Source organism: Harpia harpyja, chromosome 20 (assembly GCF_026419915.1).
Source record: "Harpia harpyja isolate bHarHar1 chromosome 20, bHarHar1 primary haplotype, whole genome shotgun sequence".
NCBI lineage: Eukaryota > Metazoa > Chordata > Aves > Accipitriformes > Accipitridae > Harpia > Harpia harpyja.
The window spans coordinates 1911476-1931505 of record NC_068959.1 but is presented as its reverse complement, the minus strand read 5'-3'; the positions used below and the strand labels follow the sequence as shown (position 1 = coordinate 1931505).

The following is a 20030-nucleotide window of genomic DNA, read 5'->3' as shown; positions in this document are numbered from 1 at the left end:
CTATATAAATATTTTGAAACAAAAACTACTTCTTCCACATACACCAATTTTGAAACGTACTGGAACATAGTTCTACTTTGGGTTCATATTTTTAAAAGTAATATTTTATTTTTGTTTGAAATCCGCAAGTCAAGTGCAGCACAATGGTGCAAAAAAAAAAAAAAACAAAAAACAAAACCAACCCCTTTTTTTTTTTTGCACAAGTGTAACAAACTCCAGAATCTAAGTCTTTAAAAAAAACCCAACAATCTCCAATACTATGATTGCAGAGACCCTTCATACAAAAATGCCATAAAAAAGAGACAATAATAGTTTTAGGTCTAGAGCCAAACAGTTCATCACTATTTTAACTGGCAGTTAAATCTTCAGATTGTTATGACACTGAAATACAACCAACAACAAAACACAGTCAAATTGGGGTGGAATCCCAGCCTACCTGAAAATTAAATGCACCTATAACTTCCCTTCTTTATACAGGCAGGGAAGGCAGATGCAGCTGCTTTGAGAAAGTAACACTGTACTGCAAATAACAGAAAGGAACAGGAAATAATAAAAATACCCTGTTCCTATCAGGTTTCAATGATGTTTCTAAAATTCTGCCAGTGACATTTTTGATATACCAAATCTCAAAAGTCAAACTTAAATTCTGGTATTATGTTTTGTATTATCCCCCCTGCCTTCTCTTACACATCTCAATTAACAAAATTAGGCTGCGAAGATCTGCCTCAGACACCACTGATGTCTCAGTGTCTAGTTAAAAGCAGAGCTTGGATAAATGTAACTTCATAAAGCACATTAAACCCATGGGGTTAAGGTAGGTTGAATTGTTTCTTTATAAATCAAATCCATTTGATAGCAAAAGTCTTATTTATTAAGGACTCCTCCCTAAAAAAAAAAAAAAAAAATCCATCAATCCACAAGAGACTGTATAATGCAGTTTCATTGAGGGCACCCAAAAACCTGTTTCTGACTGACAGATGTTTGATTAATAAAGACCTGGACTAGAAGATCAGATTGTCTCTCCCTTCTTCTGCTCTCCCATCAGTTCGGGTTCTTCCTTGAGATGTGATGCCTTTTCCTGAGGCTATTTTTCTACTAGACTGCATCAATTGCTTCCCTTCAATTAGCAATGGCAGCTTTACTTGCAATTGGAAGGATTAAAACTGAGGCTGTTCAGAGCTACACAGGTCTCATGTAACTGCTTAGTAAATACAACAATTTCTACTTAGCAGGTTAAAAAAAAAACAAACATCTTTTGGACTTGACCTAGAGCTTTGGCAGGCAGTAATTAAAGAAATACCTTTCCCGTTGAAAAAAATTTGAATCGAAGCATCCAGTAAGAAATCAGGATGTGATCTAGTGAAAGATGAACTGGTAAGGCTCTTGACAGGCTGGTGGGTTTTACTCTGTAAAATAAGAATATGTAGAGAGAAATTAAACAGAAAGGGCAATTAAAAAAACCCAACAAAAATATTGTATTTGAAATTAAACATTTTTTTAAAAATCTGAGTACAGAGGGACTTACAGTTAGTCTCGGACTTAATCAACATTTGGCAACATCAGACATCCAGTGAAAGCAGTAAGCCATCTCTTTGAATCTCCTTTCATGTGTTCTCCACTCATGAGCCAACAGCGGACCAGAAATTAAATTAAGGTTTCCTTAGTATCATCTAATTATGTTACCTTATCCTAGCGCCTGCTGACAGAACCTAACATATACAAGCATGCCCTTTTGTCTTTGTGAATGGACCCAATCTGTCTGCCTGTACACGCCAAACGTAAACAGATGTACCAAGAGACCAAGCCCCTGAAGTTGACTAGCTTTGTTAGACAACTACTAAGAACTAAACTTCTCTTTTCTTGGCAGAGACAACTTAACGGGGAGAAGTAACACACTTGCGTGAAGCAGTGCACTTCTGACAAAACCATCTACACACAAACACCAGCGGCATTAAAGAAACGAACGTACAAGATGCTCTCAACAGGATGGCAAAGGTAGTTGAGCCTTGATCCCCATCCCCTCCCTTCTGAACAACCGCCTGTTCCTCATCACAGTCCTTCATATCCACACTGCTGCTGCCACTGAGCTCATCGCCAACCGAACTAAAGCCTATATACTCTTCATAGCATGGGACCTCCACCCAGACGGGCTCCACACCCCTCCTGCAGCCATCACCCTGCAACGAAGAGGTCACTGACAGCAACCTTACCACCACACCTGCTTCAATCATCACTCACGGCTTGCTGGAACTGTTGAGATGGCCTGAAACCCTGCGCTATAGAAAGTCCTATATTCCAAAGGGCTTCCACGCACATGCTTAACTACTGTATCACTTACGCTTGGATTTGCGGTAAGCATGAACTTAGCAACTACTGTTTAATAATTTGTTAACTTTTCCCATTAAATGGTACATTCACTCAAGACGACTTAAACAATTTTCTGGTAATTTTATTTACAGTCTGCAGAGTGTTCTGTAAAACACAGTAATGCTTACAGACTAAAACATACAACATACATTTTCAAACATTTAAATAAGCACAGTTTATTCAAAAGTAATTCTACACACTACTTTTTCCATAAAAATATAAAAAATAGTTTAGTTACTATATTTTACCTAAACCAAGATATTTAAGAATTCTTCCACATGTGCTGCCCCCTCCCCCAAAAAGGGCACTCCAACGATATGAAATTCAGGAGACCGCATCAAAAATTAAAATACTAATGCCAACTGCTTCAATCCACCAAAAGCACAAATAACGTTCAATTTGCAACCAGCAATACTTGTTCTGCAGTACATTTGGATTTTGCTTTTGTTGTTTTTGGGGGGGTTTTTTTGCACTAACTTGCTGCTTCTCCCATGCCAGATTTTCACAGACATGTACACACTATTACATAAAAATAATGGACTGATTATACTGCAGACTATAGTGCCAGTCATCATGTGCCCAACAACATGGATTGGTAATCTTGCATTACACAACAATTTTTTGCAAAAATATCAAAAGGGAAACACTCTCCTTTAGGACCTCTATTTAAAGGCGACTCCTTTTCTTACTGAGCATCCAGTGAAAATAGCCTTTTTCCCATGTCCTTGAAAATAGCGCCCATTTTTGTTTGTTACTACTATTTCTCTGGTTTTACTGACCATGTTCTGTATGGAAAGCTAATGGAGTTCTGAAAAACACCCACTCGAGCCCTTCTCTCACTAGGATACATTTAATTTACAAAAAAAGGCACAAAGATGAAACTCCTAAGCAGCATCAGTCATAATTCTTCCCCTGTGCACTGCTCCTCTTTCTTACACAGACACTGCTGCAAGAGACACTCTGTGTCTCAGAAAATGCTACAAATACATGAGCTAAGGAAACAGGCGAGTTGAAAAGACTAAAGCCTCTGTACAGCACAAGTAGTATATTGATCGTTGACAAATGAACACTATTTAAAGTTTTATGTTGCAGTGAAGACTCAACCTGGAAGCATCAGGAAAAGCCATCAGAAAAAAAGCTCAGCAGCATATAATACATTTGTTAACAGTGAGATGGAAGGCCCTCTGTGTGCAACATTGTGCATTCAGTTTCAACAATGACAGTGCTCTACAGCCAGCAGTGTAAAACTTTTGCTTCTAATAGTTTAGAGGATTTTCTAAATGTAAGTGAAGCTGTCATAAACAGAGTAGTAGCATATGATGCACAGCATGATCTGCAATAAAAAGCTTTTGCTTTCCAGCATGTAAACATCCAGGTTACCGGACCTTAGCTCATATAAACAAATCTGATGATAGATTTCTGAACTAAAAAAGTAAAATTTTCCATAAAAGGATAAACCACAAAAATACTCTTTCAGTAAGTCTCACGTGCCATTTAATACCTTTCATGTCTCATGAACAACTATGCAAAACATTTAGAAAGTTTTAGCAGTAGAAATGTTGACCAGTTAAACTGCTTGGCAACCACGGGCTCAAAACATCTCTGAAGAACGTTATCATTCACTAAACAGTTCTAGACTGTACCACACTATTTCTTCTTCTTTTTCTTTGGCGGCTCATCATCAGAACTACTGTCTGTGCTGCTGCTGCTACTGCTGGAGGAACTAGAATCCGATTCAAACTCTGAAGAAGAGGAAGTACTACTCGAGGATGGAGAAGATGAGGAAGTAGAGGAACTCTCATCACTGTCACTATCATCATCAGAAGAAGAGGTAGAAGAATCTTCGCTGTCAGATGAGGAATCACTAGCTGAACTGGCACTGCTACTGCTGCTGGAACTGGTCACACTTTTAGATCTGAAAGAAAACAAATACACAGATGAGAACAGGCCTGCTACAGACAGCATTCATTACAGTGTTCTTTATACCATGTTGTAATCCAAAGATCAATTATTTGGTCAGAAAATTTCCAGGCCTGACAGTCTAAGACAAATTCCCATACTCCACCCCCCCATGCCCCCCACCTCCCCTCTTTCCAGTTCTGAATGAATGCATTTTGGCCATTTGAGCAACGGCAGAGTGACACCATATACATGAAGCAAGCCAAAACAGGACTACAGAGAAAGGTTAAGTTTGAAAGCTGGCAAGCATCTTGTTCATAGTAATGACGAGTGTCTTTACTGACATGGCTAAATAAAAGAACAAGGCTGCAGGAGTATGAATGTCCTGCACTACTAAAGCCTCAGGGAAAAATTAACAAAGATCAGTTCCCTAGCACACCACTGTAATAAGGAGTGAAATTTTGACAATGTAAAAGTCGGTGGAAGTTTCCTCAGTGATTTCACAAATGTCAGAATAGTACTCAACAGAAACTGTTCTTAGATTACTCCTGGCAAAAGAACCCAAATTACCTGCCACTACAGGATGCTTATATTTTCAGGGTGGAGGAGAAGGTGTGGAAACGGTCCAAGACAAAGACAGAATTACAAACACAGCAAAGTGGATTTCAGAATCCTCTGCAATTCTCCCCCCCCGCCTCCCTTTTTAGCCCTTACTGAGGCTGTCGTTCTCAAGATCAAGGTCTCTGATTAAGGCAATAAGAATTCCAAGAAAGCACAATTAAATTCTCCCATAGATCTTTCTCCAAACAAAGTGTAAAGGTATTAATTCACCCTGCTTCCTGCCAAGTCAACCAAACAGCATGCAAAAATGCTAGATATAATAATGCAGAATTTTCTTTCCATTAGAAAATTAATGTAGTAGTTTCTATCAGAGGGTTTGGTTAAATACAACTACTCAGGAAATGCTTATGTTAAGGCTATTAGAGAAAGAATAATGTTTTTTCATCATATCAGCCATGGTCATGTCAGCTGACAAATCTGGATGCATGCATTAAGCTATGAACCACTGAAGTTTTTACAATACATCTGTAATCTGGTATCTCTCTGCATGCAGACACAATGGCTATTTATTAAAGATAAATCCATAAGGGCTGGTTAAATACAGACTTGCTGTTTGTGAAAAACTAGTCTTAAGATGAGAAAACCAAAAAATGGGACTAGTAGTTTCAATTTAAACAGTTTCATTAGATCTGCAGACCCATTTATATGGACAAGAATCAGTCAGAGGATCCCCTGAATGGTACCTTTGAACTTTCTTTTCCTAATCACCTTTCACAGAATCCGTAGGAGCAGTCCATGGATCTCCAATATTTAGGTTATAATCTGAAACCCACTCACAGAAACATCAGAATATAACACTTAATACTGCTTCTCCCTAGAGGGAAGCAACAGCTAGATCTATGAGAGAAGAAACAAGCAGATACTTGTTTTCAGGTGATGCAATCTGTGGCCTGTTGGTAGTTACAGAAGGAGGCTGGAGATGGGAGCAAGTAAAATTCACTACTTCACCTTGTCCCAATTAGGTAATGGGACAACCCAGATGCTGTAGATCAGTAGATCTAAGATCTTTGGGTCTACTACACCACTGTAAAAGTACAAAATTTCTCCAGGAGACAAGCATTCCTTCTCCTCAAAACAAGTTCACAAATGTTAGTATCTGGTATGATTCCATGCACCAATCATGGAACAACTGCTGCATTTTCTAACACATGCTATCACCCCTCTCTGAGACTTTTTGTCCTTTCTAATTCTATTGCAATCATCTAAGCAACCTAGGTGATTTTAAACTTGCTACTTAAATCAAATCTACAATGTTGGGCACAATCACAGCTAGGTGCCTGAAGAAACAAGTGAATTAAGACATTTTACCCTTCAGACAGGTAGATTTATGTGTGATCCAAGCATGAAGCACGCTTTCAGTTAATAACCAAAGTATGCCATATGGGAACATTGAAGGAAACATTCACCCAGAAGACTGCTGTGTGTCACCTGAGGTCACAAGATTGTACAACAGCTGCTTTGCCCGTTCCTGTTTTTCTGGTTAAGCCTGTAGCTTACTTATTACTGTTTATATCAAAACAAACATACACTATGTAAAAGGTTAGTGCCCACTACTGCCAGAACCCTAACCTCTCCATTTATTTTTTTTAAATCTGGAACTTATATATCCAATGGTAACACTTTGCTGAATATTCCACATTTAATTCTTCCTGTATCGTAATAAAAATATAAATAGCAAGCGATCTGGAAAGGAATTTATACTGATGGATTTGGTGCTTGCTTAAAAACAGGACAACAATTCAAACTTAGAAGAGTTTTAAAATTTTAAGGAAAAAGTGACCAAACCACCTCCTCTACCATAAATCCTTTTGCTCTTTTCATTTTTGCATTGATTTAGAGCTCAAATACTGTGAAAATCATTATGCCAAGTAGAAGACTGCCATATATAACAAAACTGAGGCAGAAAGAGGTCTGAACTACATTGTTTAAAAATCAGTTAATTTATGATCTCACTAGTCCTAACTAACTCCCAACAATAAACGGACACTACTGAGAAAGGAGCCTTTGATAAAACATATTCTGATATTAGAACTAAGACACTCACCAAGAAGCATTCCAATAAAGCCACATTCCACATGATAGCCTAAATTAAAGGTGTATTTTAAAAAACTGCTGTGGCTTATTTAATGACTGCTACACAAAGCAAAAGGCCTAGTCTTTAAAAGTCTTCTGAAAACTGTTTTAGAAGATCAGGTTTAGAGACAGAGAACAGTCAACTAAATGCAAAGAGATAATGAGGCTATTACTGTACAGATATCTCCCATAAGCAAAACTCACAACATCATTAGCAGGAATATTACAGCCAAGGTTCTAGCTGTTCCCGAAAGGGTTTTGCCAATAAAGACAGAAGCGAATTCCTAAGCAAACGTTATTGCAAAGTGAAGTAGAAATAATGTCAAAATAGTTCTTGGCTCAAACTAGTACTTGGGGCAGGGAGGAGGTTTATTTCCTGGATTTTGGTTGTTCTGGGATTGAAGGTTTTTTTGTTTGGTTTTGGGGTTGGGTTTTTTTAATATGCTTTATTTCATTCTCTAGACAAAGCTTCAGAGAGAGACAGCTGCTACAAGAAGGAAATGAAAACAACAAAAGGAAGAGCAAGATGGGTAGGTAGAGCGATTACAGACTAGAAAACAGTATGCCATTCTTGCACAATTGTTTAAAATACGCTTGATGAACTTCGAGGCAGAAATCAGAAGATTTTATTATTAAAACAAGATCACGTAGAGATAGAACAATCAGTAGGGAAACAAGCAGAGGACAAAGAATTTAAGAGTTTTTGGACAGGGAGGAGTAGGAATTCTCAAAATGTGTGTCATGCAAATGCCTGTAACAGGCTAAAAGCAGTAAAATCAAAACTGTATTGTTGACTCCCCCCCGCCTTCCAAATTGCAATACCCAGTGCAAGATCACACACTGAAACAGCTGCACAATTTGTCATCGTTCCCCACGTACCTTTTTTTCTTGGTCTTCCTTTCCGCAGTGCTTTCTCCAGCGCTAATTAAAGTGGGGGGAAAAACAATGGCTTTGATTAATGCAGTAGGAAAATTAAATAAATAGCAGCACAATGGAGCTGAGTTTAATATTAGAAAACTGATATCCCACTGGCAGAGCCACACTGCCCAAAGTTCATTTGGCATCTATTTTCAGTCACTATTCAAACCAGAAAAACAACAATATCTACATATCAGGAAAGAAAAAAAAAAGCGGCAATTCACCTCTAAGTGTCTGTGTTAAGCATGCTTTACTCTTCTTTACTCTTCATATTATCAGACAACAATATTTTGGGATGGGAAAAGCATAGTAGAAAAGGATACAAAAAAGTTCTGTATAACCATATTTAGCAATAACTGAATTGATTGAAACAAAGGGTAAAATACTGAATTAGTCTGTAGCTTTCACCATGCATCTCCTTCAAGTACAAAAAGACACACAACAATCTACTTATATTGATGCCTTCCAGCTATCTGTCTTTCAGATTCCCATGTGTTCATATACTCACAGAAAGTTTTAGTGGTAAGTGACACAGAAGGAATTTTCTTTTAACAAAACTGAGGGATTTATTTTTCTTTTTTAAACCAGTCTTTACTTCTGGATTTTTTTTTTTTTTTAAGAAAATAAAAATCTTTCAGTCAAATGTACCAGTCACAAGCTCTTCTCAATCCACTGCAAATATATAGCACATAATTCAACCTGGAATGTACATGTGCAATTAAAGTAGTCCCTCATCATATACTTACAACATACTTAATGTGCCACTGATACATGAGGAAGTTGTACATTCTTTCATGAACCAGGATACTTTTTCCTCAACTGAAACCTGTTATTAGAAGCCATCTTAAATACACAAAAATAAAAGTAAAAACTGCAAATATACTTCATTTAGAAATTAGACAGCAGTATGTCTTGATAAAGACTCCAGAAAAGGGTAGAAAGAAGAAAGTGTTAAGTGTAAATGATACTGTATTTCAATAAAAGTACTCAATGCCATTTGTATGCCAGAAAAATGAGATTTTTTTCAATTTATTTTCACATGTATGATACGAAAATATTATAATTACATATAAGAGTTTTCCACACTCCCCACAGTTTCCTGTGGGCAAGGGGAAGATTGACTGATCTTCAAATTTCACACCAAATTATAATCCCTCCTGTATTGCTGAACTTTGTTAATATTTATATTATTATTAAGGCCTTATACCCTTACCATAGGTAACCAGGTGTTTCACAGGTAAGAGAAGTCACTGGCAGTAAACAGAATTAGATCCCAAAGCACCTTTTAGAAGATGGGACCTAATTCAGCATCTGAGTAACCCAGGCTGCCGTGGCAGAGGTCTATGCCTCCCTCTAGCGTTTACCGTATGGATAAGTATAGGAGTTCACTACTCCATGGAACTACACAACTTACAGGGGTCAGTCCCCTGCAGATCAATCTGCTTCATGACACTTGGTCGTTTGTCCCTGTGGCACCACACTGTCTTCAGAACCATAAATAAGACTCGGGCATCCTGGTTTTGGTTCAATACAGCAACATCACTAAGGAATAAGCATTTTCTCACCTTTCCTCCCCTCCCAACTCCTACTCTAGGATGGGCAAGCAGTGGGCTTTACTGGCACCAGTAAGCAAAACCTCCATAATGTCCATCTGAACTGTGGGGTCAGCACTGGGCAAATAGAAGGATCCTGGAACAACTGCCGAAAAGAGTTAATGCCGAAAAATCTTGTATGTGATTGTGAAAAAGTAAATATCAACCTTATTAGACTATGTTTGCCTTCTGGTTAATGATTCAGTATTAGGTCTTTAAAGATGATGATACAAATACTCTGAAGCAGACCTGTAGGAGACCCAACTTTTCTGCAAACAACAAATAACCTTCCAAAGCAAGCTATACAAAAAGTAAAAGTGTGACCTAGGAAGTTGTTCTTTCCATGAAGAACAAGCTTCATCCATGAAAGCGTAACATCAGCATCTAAGGGACTGGATACCTCATGGCACAGTTAAGGAGCTTCAGAGAGCTTATGATTATGTAACCACTATGAATCCAGCCCAATTTAACCAGGATTAAAAACTGTTCCCATCTAAGGATTACTTAATCTTCCTTTTATGAGATGACTTTTCACACCACATACCCCTCGCACTGTTAGACTTACAGCTCAAAAAACTCCATTCATGACAGACACTGGACAGTCCTGCAACTCAGTCTCTGAAGAACTCTTCTAAACTGTCTCCAAAGGGAGCAAGTTTTAGAGCCTAAGCACTCCTGATTTCTTATCTACAATACTAGGGGATTACAATTGCTTCAGAATTACTCATTGGATCAAAATTAATTTCAAAATCAAACATTTTGTGTCACTCTTAACAGAAGCTAATGGGCTCCCACTTAAGTCAGTATTTCAGCACTGATTCATACTGCTGCCTCATTTGAAACAGCTGACGAAGTCAAATCAGACCTCTCTGCCAGAGGTTACCACCCATTTTCTTTTCCCATTGAGATAACAGAGCAAAAGGTGTGAACACTCTTCCATAACTCACATCCTGGCAGCAGTAATGACCTGCAGCCAACATACTGAGCTGCAAGTGGCAGCGACAGAGGATATGTTTCCAAACCCTCAAGAGTTTTAGCTGCAATGGCTGTAAATGATACTGTCCCTCAGTGGGGCTGAGGCAACAACTCTCCAGCTACCGTATCTAAATTTGAGTTGCAATAGCAGCACAGAGACCCTTATACATAGGAATTTCATGCAAAACTAATGTGCTACATTATTGTTCTCTGTCATCTGGAGCTGCTTGTTAAAACATTTATTAAACTTGGGGGAATCATTAAAATCTACTCACAGAGCAAAGTGGAAAGGAAATCACATTACACATGCAGAGTTTTGCTTAGATTTTTCTGTTTAGCTGCAGGTATCTTTCACTTTCTCAGATGTCAGAGAGGGAAATAGTTATGCAATTCAGTGAGATGTTTTTACTTTGAGAGTTAAAAACACCTGATAATCAAGCTCTCATTCACCTGTTTAACCATTACAGCTCATAACGAGCAATATACAGGAGCTGTGCCAGCACAGATGCACTGTCAGGTCATATCCAGAAGACCAGGTTTTAACTGCACAGTCTAACAGTAAACCTAATTGCTTCTTTGTTATAAATACATTTACAGTCTTCACACCAACCTGCTTGTGCTAGCACATAAACACATGAAATCAAGTAACCAAGGAATTCAGGAAACAGAATTCCATTACAAAAAAGGCTTCAACTATTTTAACTTTGGCTTAGTGCACTTTTTTGTTTCAGACAGGCCAAAAAAGTTTTAAGTGTATTTCAGGCAAGCAGGTGTTAATGAACAACATTTTAATTTTGTGGGACCTGAGTGTACATATTCCACCTAACATACAAAACGGCTCTAATATTAAGCAAGCATCACACAGTTCGGAAGAAAAGATGACAGAAAATGGTCTAGGACACTATCTTTCCCACCCACATACAAAATTACCTTTACATTGATAAACTAGACATTTTCATTCTGCCAATCTTACCTTTGTTGCAGTAATAGTTGCTTTTCTTTTTCTTTAAGAATTTTCGCTAATTGAGCTGTCCTCGAAGGTCTGTGCAGGTATTTTCTCTTCCCTGTACATTCATATGTCCAATGTCCAAACTCTAAACATTTTTGACATCTTACATGCTGCTTGTTTGCCTCCCTACAAAAATGCAGAATTGCTTAAGTGACTGATTCCAAGTCTGTTCTACCTATTGAAAATTTATTAATTTTTTTTATCATACAGATTCTTAACAGCATACGTAGTTATGATTAAACCAGACATTCATGGCTGCTTTAGTTATTACACATCTTAAATCAGGACAAGAACAGTAACAGAATTTAGGCAAACACATTTCCATTTATTAAAACATTCTCATATCAACTATTTATGAAAGAGAACAGAGACACTGTTCCTCTGTTTCAGAGCTTCAGCTTAAGTCGTCTTCTGCTAAAGTAACAAATGCTGAATTACCAACATCAACTGTCAACACACTCATCAACTGCACCTGAATTTCACTTTTAGTTTTACACTAGCTGCTGGTTAGCCTACCTTGCAGTCTTCTCTCGTTCTTAAGATTCCATAGTTTTCCAGCCCCTTCAGATATTGTAAACAACTTAAACGTTTTGAAAAATGCCACTAGGACCATTCTCTGCCAGTGAACAAAGGTTATTCCTATCACCAAAATGACATTTTGATCAACCTAACTGGCACAGCTTTTAGCATTACAGGATATAATTGTGCAACAGTTAGTGGGAATTATTACACTGCATACAATTTGTTACTCTCCAAAAACTGCACATGGTTCTAGCTTGCTTCAGATAAATAATTGAAATTATGTTTTAGAACACTGTTAGCAAAAAGCAGGTTTCATTTCTAAATCCTAGAATTTAACACTCAAGTACCAAACTGGCAAATTCTCACAAAGAGCCTAGGACTCTCAGACAGGGATGCTCCTAGTTGTAGCTTATTTGAATGTACTAAGATTCATTATAACCTGGCAGAAGGTTTATCGTAAGGACAGTCAGATTCCTGCTCACTTAGTGCAATGTAAATCAAGCAAGACTTCACTTACTACTCTCTACCATCTAAACACCTGAAGTATTTAGTGAGCATTTTACATCCACATTTCAGTTCTCACACTGTGGTAAAATCCCTTGATCATTTTTAGAAGCCAGTTAAGGGAAAAAATTCATGTTTTCATATTCTAGCTCTTACACCACTATTCCAAAGCTTTGCAAAAGCTGTTTTGCTATCTTCTCACAGATACCCTCCTCCTCTACAAATAAGGAAACTCATACAGTGGTCAAGTGACTCACTCAAGGTCAGAATCACAAATTAGTTTTAGAGCCAGGACTGAAATCAGGACTTTGTAGCTCCCGTACAGTTCACTGCAACTGCCGTAACTTATTTCCACCTTCTATCATTTTTTCCAAACACCAAAATACTAATTTTTCAAGGCCAGCCCATCTAAACTATCTGAAGGTAACAGCCCTGGCTTAACTAGGAGGAGGCTCCTAAACTGTTGATTTAGTACTCAGAAAGCATAAAGTGACAGACCAGTAGTGAATATTTTGCTCTCAAAAGGAGTGTTGCTTTACAAGGCAAAGTGTGAATTGCTTCTCCTTCAACTCTAGCCATTACCTTTTGTGACAGTTCTACTGTATCTTGAAAGGAATCTTGTTTTGAACATCCGTCACTTTCTCAATGCAAAGGGTATTTTTCGGCTTCATAGTCTAGCCTTAGAAATACTAATCTAAGTCAGCACTAGAAAACTAATTAAACTTGTAACCTACGCTGCACAATTAACTCAGACTTGAACAGGAAGCAGTACGTCTAGTAATGAACAAAACCCCCAACATCTTTGAATGACTTGCTTTATCTTGCCTTGGACTTCTGGCTCTGCCACAAGAGTTACATATAAGCAGAATGAGGATACTCCCTCCTCTTCATCAACATACAAAACCAAAAAAAGTGAATGTTTTTCTATCCCAAACTAGCCCAGACCTGTCTCCACGGGAACAGAATGGAAGTTTAACGCAACAACAATATAAGTCAGTATTTCCAGGGCTTTGGTACTACTCACATGACCAGGGCAGACAATTCTATGCAAGCTAAAAAGATAAGGACTACGCCCTAAAAGCAATACAAGTAATTACCAGGAAAAAGATCAGAATAGCTCAACAACTACAGATGTATAAATACCATATCAGCACTAACAAGTTTTAACACTAATGAAAAGCACGAGACTGAAGTAAACTTTTAACAGGGATCAATGACCACAACCTAGAAGCAAAGGCTGGCAGGTACACAATTTAGCATATACCCATCAAACACACAGGGACATAACAAGAAACATAAAAATCATTCCTTGACTCATATAAAAGAGCAACTTAAAAGAACAAGTATTCCATGAGTACTTTGAAATTCCACATTACTTCCTGCTAGAAAATAGGAAAGAGATTACACTAAACAATGAAAAAGGCGAGAGAATGCATAAGTCATCCATACTCTATCCAACTCTTATCATCAGGCAAAAACCCCACACTCACTCCAAAAATTGAAAGACAAGAAATATATGCTTCTAAGGAAGGGAAAAAAAACCCAACCAAACAACAAAACCCAAACCAACAAACAAAAAAAGCCAACACAAGTAATACATGAGAGTGGAACGCAGGCATTTGCTGTACTTAACATAAACAAACAAAAATGTTGGCTTTTCCGCATTTCAGTGTTTTGCGATCAGATCCCTTTGGTATTGACAGAATTACTTGAATGCAATATCCAGATCTGAGCAAGGATCACTTTCTTTCTTTTTTCCTTGCTTCTCTTTTACAGGTCTGTAAACGCCTCATAACACGAAGCTAGAATTTTTTTTTTTTTCTTAATCTGACTGTTGAAAGCCTGCGATGAAGATCGGTAAACGCCTGCATCGCAAGATCTTACACCCTCCACTGAAAACTACGGCACGCCACCACCTATAAGGTAGCCTTTCCTCAAAACGCTGCTAACTACTGATAACGCCAAAAGCCGAAGTTTGAAGACTCCCTCTCCTCTTCCACAATCCTGCTTTCACTCTGGTCATTTCACTGCAACGACGTCACCAACCGCGTCACCCCAGCCGTATTTCCGAGCGGTTTCCTGACAGACAAGCCGCACCCTGCCTCGGATGCCGAGCACCTGGAGGAGAGGGGGGGCCCCTGTGCCCTCAGAAAGCGCTCGGACCCACGACCCCCGCTCACAGGAGACGCCCCCGGCCCCGCTCCTCCGGGGCGCGCAGCCGCCCCTCCGCAGCCCCCTCAGGGCGCAGCCCGGCGGGCCTCCCCCTCGCTCCGGCTCGCCTGTGGGAAACCCCCAACCCAGCCCCGGCTCCGCCGCCGTGCCTCTCCGGCCCGCCCGCCCGCCGCACTCACGCCTGTCTCCGAGCGATGAGGCGGTGCATGGGAGTCGCCATCTTAGCGGCCGGGCCGGGAAGTGAGGCGCGGGCCGCGCTGCATGCCGGGCCATGCCGTCCGCCGCCTCCTCCCATTGGGGGAAAGAGCGGCCGCCACAGAGAGTAAATCCTCCCGCGGCCAGAGAGGACGCGTCAGGGAGGACCGCGCTTTCCGCCTCGCCTCGCCTCGTCTCCTCCCGCGTTGCCATGGCAGCGGCGGGGCCGCGCTGCGGGGTCTGTCATGGACCCCGGCCGGCCTGCCCAGGCCGTCCCCGTCCCCGCCGCTTTCCACCTCGTCCAGCCAGGTCCCCGCCGTCCCCTCCGTTAGCCGCGTGGCGCGGCGCCCGGTGTCTCCGCAGGGCGCTGGGCCGGCGGCGGCCCGGCCCCTCATAGCCCTCGGCCGGGCCCGGGCCGCCGCCTCAGCCTCTTGGCGGTCAGCCGCGGGCTCCCGCCCTGCCGGTGCCTAACCGCTGCTGCTCTCTCCCTTCGGTCAACGCCTTACCAGAACCTGCCGCACTTAAAAACTTGTAATTCTTCTCAGGAAGGACATGTTTTCAATACCTGAAACCAGCAGCAGAACGGACTGTACCTGAGACAGCCCATCCCTGGCTGTGTGTGTGGCTGGGGGAAGCCGTCCAAGGCCACCAGCAGAAGGGTAGCATGCAGGGTTGGTGAGGAAGAGGGGGTTATTGATCCAGGTCCCCCCTGCCGCGGGGCACCACCTCCGAGCTGCTTCAGCCAGCGAGCAGGCCTGACCACAGGGTGACACTGGCATAGTTTCAGCTCTTCATTCATCCGCGTGAATAATTCAACATAGCTGCAGGTAGCCTGCTACAGCTTCTCAAGAGCTTTTAGCTATGTGACAAGTTGGAAAGCATAATAGCTCTCTGGTCGTAGCATGAAGGTGCCAAAAAAATGTTAGAAAGAGCTAGATTTCAGAAAGGAATAATTTAACTCATTATCAGTCCTAAAACGGTGCAAGCATTTAGTAACACGTTAATTTTTAGCAGGTCAGATTTTTATACCCCGCACTGACAGAAAAAGAAATCTCTGTATAACTGAGAAGATTAATTCTGCTACTGGTATGGGTGCATGGCCATGGCTCAATAATCCATTAAACAGTCTCAGGGCCTGAGGATACTCATAAGTCATGTTGGTGTTGACCCAATGTGTTCTACACTTGATCGTACGGAAATGCAGTTCTGATATGTCTCGGAATCGTAAGGCAAATTCTTCCACTCCATTCAGCCCAGGAGACTATAGTCTCTCAGCGATGCCAACAGCAGCTAGTATTTTTGGCTCCTACATCATCTCCTTATAGTCTCTGGCATGGGAGGAGAGGTCTAGGCACAGTAAAGAAGAGTAACAGCGGCTGGAGCTTTCTGATGGCACATACCTGGCAGGCAGCCCCTTGGGAATCCTTGCCAGCTGGCACAAGTAGAGCAGCCAATATCCTGGATTCAGGGAAGCAAGGAACGTGGCTTCATATGTTGGCTTTATCAAAACCCATTGTTATCTCATGGGATCAGTTTTAAAATGATATCTTAAATTTCATGACAAAAATCCTCAAGAAAACATTTTTTAATGCTGAATTGTGATTACTCCTGCTATTAGTATCCTGGAAGTACTTTATATCCAACCATTTTCAGTATTAATTCAGAACTACCCTGTCATAGGGACAACTAGTAGGCAATAAATGGGCATTCCACTGGACATCTGCATTTAGTGAAACAGATGAACTGTTACTGATTTGTAGTAGTTTAGTATCAGTTATGTAGCTCTTTCAAATGTGCTTCTTGTGAGTTGGTGGTATTCATCTATTATATAAAATAAAAATACATATTGTATTTTCTTAAGTTCAGTAGAATCCAACTGTACCAGTTGGATCATTACTATGTGAGGAACTGTAGAACAAGGGTAAAAGGCAGGCCTTGCTGAGAAAAGCAAACTTATCTCAAGACAAGATACAAGGTGGGAACACGGTACAACAGAATTTGTGGGGAGAAAACAGAGGAACGTAACAGTAGTGAGAACAGATGGCTATACAAGTTTATATTTTCAGCAATTCATAGATATATAAAAATAAAGTATAATTATATGATGTCACATAAAATACAGCAATAAAAATCTGATGCTTTCAGGCAATGAGTATCCCAGGTCTTGAACTAGCAGGCGTGTGGCATGGAGGTGTTTCACCTCTGATGGTGCACGATCAAGTCACAGCCAGGAGATACCAGAGCCAGCACTTCCTGCTGTGTGTCACATAATACTTATACAACAGGGATGGTAACAACATCTGCTGGGTACAATGGCACCAATTAAATATCACACTGGGAAAGTAAGATACCGAGGGATTCTCTTAGACATAAACAACTCCAACTCATCAGTATTAATTACCATGTGACTAATTGTCAAATATTCTGGTAGTTCCTGTCTCTAGACTCTGTAACTGTAATGTCTAAGGCTAGTGGCTGTTCCTGTATGCATCATGTTTTCTTCTATATCTGGCACTTCTTGCAGTATCTAATCATTGTCCTGTTTTGGATGATGCTCTGCGATAACCTGTGATTAATCATATCTGGCACCTTAGCCAAATTCTGATGTGTGATGCCTGGTATGTTATAAACGCAGCAGAGTTTGGCCTCAATATTTGAATTTTGATGTCTGGCATCTCACTTTTAATGGAGAAAGTCAGACAGAAGAATTTCCTACTTTAGGATTGACTAAGAAATTTTCTTAAAAAGACAAAATAGCTAAGAACAGTGATTTATAATAATCCGTGCTTTATAATAAATTCCTGCCTGCTGATCCTTTTTTACCTCAGTATCACTTAAAATGTGGGAGTAAATTACACACTGATAGCCATATCTGCACTCTACTTCAACAACTTCTGGTGCTTCTAGCACTTGTAGAACTCTCCTAATGTTAATGCCACAGAAGTACAGTTTCCCAAATTGGCCAGTATAGCAAGATATCTGATATATGCCAGATTACTCCATGGAGCGTATGGGCTTTTCCTTACACAGAGGCTTTAAAGATGTACCTTTTATTAGAACAATCCACTTTTAAAATTCTTCTACCTGAGGAGTTTGAAAGTGTTCTTGTGAGTTCAAAGTCGGCAGGTTCCCACAGCCTGAAATCTCCGTTTCACAGCCATTCTTTCATTCAGAGGTAATTCACCACAGGGCCCATGAGCACACCGGAGGATGCGACTCCGAGGCTCTACAGACTAAATGTGCAGAGTCATTGCGCGGTGCAGGCTTCGCTGTCGGGGGGACAGTTCCAGGGATCTGCTGCTGCTCAATGAACTGACTGTGCCCATAAATCCTGCGTTTGCACATTAGGTTGCTATTTAAAGTTGCAGTGTCATGAACCTATTTCTAAATATGCTGGGCAGAGAAATTACTTTCCAAAGTGTGCCCCTCTCTAGGCAGGAAAGGGAGGAGGTGTGCAGACAACACAGGAGAAGAAAATGGGGAAAGTATTGAAGGTTCAGTGGCACCAACACTGAGCTGCCTTGTGTCAGCTCCTCAGAGACCTTTCTCGCTATGCTCCCACACCCCAGCACTTTTCTGTGCAAACATGTGGCTTACGAAATTAAGGTCTTGCACTATTTGTTAAGGGTCTGTATGTGAAACTGGAAAAATGTTGTTAGAGCTTTCTTTGTCCATGAATAAATGGTTAAAACTCCATTGCCAAGACTGCTGGCTACTAGTGCCAGTTACTCAAAACTCTGAACAGTCTTCCAAAATGACTAGCAATTAAGTAGCTGACAGTGCTAATGCTGGACAATAATAATGATAAACTGGGAGCACTAGGGACGGTGTCACTTGGCATTTTTTAAATGTGCATTTCATTTTTTTCCCCCAGCTCTCTTGCAGAAATACAAAGAGAAATCAGTCACATCATGTATTTCATACTGAAAAAAATGACAAATTAAAACACAATTCAAATTGGACATAGAAATAATAATAATAATTTAAAAAAACCCCAAACAACCAAAATCAACAAACCACAACCAAAACCAACGACCCACACTGGCTACCGAATTGCTGTATGTAGACCTGTTATCACTTTCAGCATCAGAGAAAACTGTAAGTGAGAGATGGAAACACAGAAGGTCTTTATTCAGGCAAAACTGTAGGCTGGAAAAAAATCTCAGTGATAAGGAATATAGTCAGCAGATTTGAATCATTCCCTGTCTAGGATTTCCTGCCTCCACCCAGTTGTACCTTCAGTAACTGCAATTTACACACACGGTAGTACCTTAAGGTAACATTAGAGCTGGCCAGCTTGCTTCGCTTATCTGTAGAGGAAACAAGCTCACATGAAACTGCATGTTACTACTTTTGGGTACACAAATCAGTTCTTTTAAATTTGGCTCAGGTATTTCCAAATAGCACTACAGTTGCAATGTGGACACAAGAAGATTCTGGAACGTCTTTTGTTCTGTTTTCTGCATTTCCTAATTCAGAATAAAAAGTAAAAACTTTGATGCTGCCTATGAAATAAAATGTCTGAAAGAAATTATCTTACCCAAACATGTTTTATTTCTCTAATTAAAGCTTTTCCTGATGTGATTCTTTTGCCAGGGCATCTGGAGTTTGAATTTCCAGATAACAACCTCATTCTTCCCAGGAAACAATGCCACACCTACACTACAGCTCCGGACTGAAATCCAGGAGCAGGGCAGGGTGTCTGGGGCAGCGGAGCTTTACCTCAGGACCTGATAGAAAGCAGTTTACTGGAAAGTCTGGATTGGTGCTGGGCTGCTGTGCATTTTGGCTGGGTCTGAATCCACCTGGGGTTACTGAATCAAATATTTAAAACATGCAAAGGAGGGTTTTCTCAAAGCTTTTCTACCCTTTCCAAACACTGGTTGGCCTAATGGAAGATACTGGGTCTACTTACAGAGCTTTCCTTAAAAATCAGCCAACCTAAAATGAAGAAAATCCCAATGTTTCTCTTCATCACAAAAGCAAAACCAGAACAGCCAAGTGAAACAAGCACTGGCTGCAGTGAACCCCAAGCATGAACACAGTATCCTGCTGGTCCCTTACAAGTGGTATAAAGAGCAAACCTCCTATTTCCCCCCAGAGCGTTGCCTGCACCCTGCCTTTATATGACGGTTTTCTCGCGTCATGCCGTCCAGTGGATTTCAGTGAACCAGCCTCATCAC

At 40.4% G+C, this 20030-nt stretch overlaps 1 protein-coding gene across 1 annotated transcript; it reads right to left on the bottom strand.

The window, feature by feature from the left end:
• Positions 1-2428: 2428 nt before the first annotated feature.
• ZCCHC10 (zinc finger CCHC-type containing 10) lies at positions 2429-15004 on the bottom strand. The gene is made up of 4 exons (XM_052816686.1): positions 14832-15004; positions 11419-11580; positions 7840-7881; positions 2429-4282 (listed from the first exon to the last, which is right to left on the bottom strand). Exons 1-4 carry the CDS (start codon positions 14945-14947, stop codon positions 4015-4017), a joined length of 588 nt encoding a protein of 195 aa, XP_052672646.1. The 5' UTR covers positions 14948-15004; the 3' UTR covers positions 2429-4014.
• Between the last annotated feature and the right edge of the window lie 5026 nt (positions 15005-20030).

Coding starts and splice junctions, on each gene's coding strand:
- ZCCHC10 (XM_052816686.1), bottom strand. CDS start 14,947: ATGGGAGGAGGCGGCGGACGGCATGGCCCGGCATGCAGCGCGGCCCGC. Junction 11,581..14,831: donor CTCATCGCTCGGAGACAGGC/GTGAGTGCGGCG, acceptor GCATTTTTGTAG/GGAGGCAAACAAGCAGCATG. Junction 4,283..7,839: donor AGGAAGACCAAGAAAAAAAG/GTACGTGGGGAA, acceptor GTTTTCTTTCAG/ATCTAAAAGTGTGACCAGTT.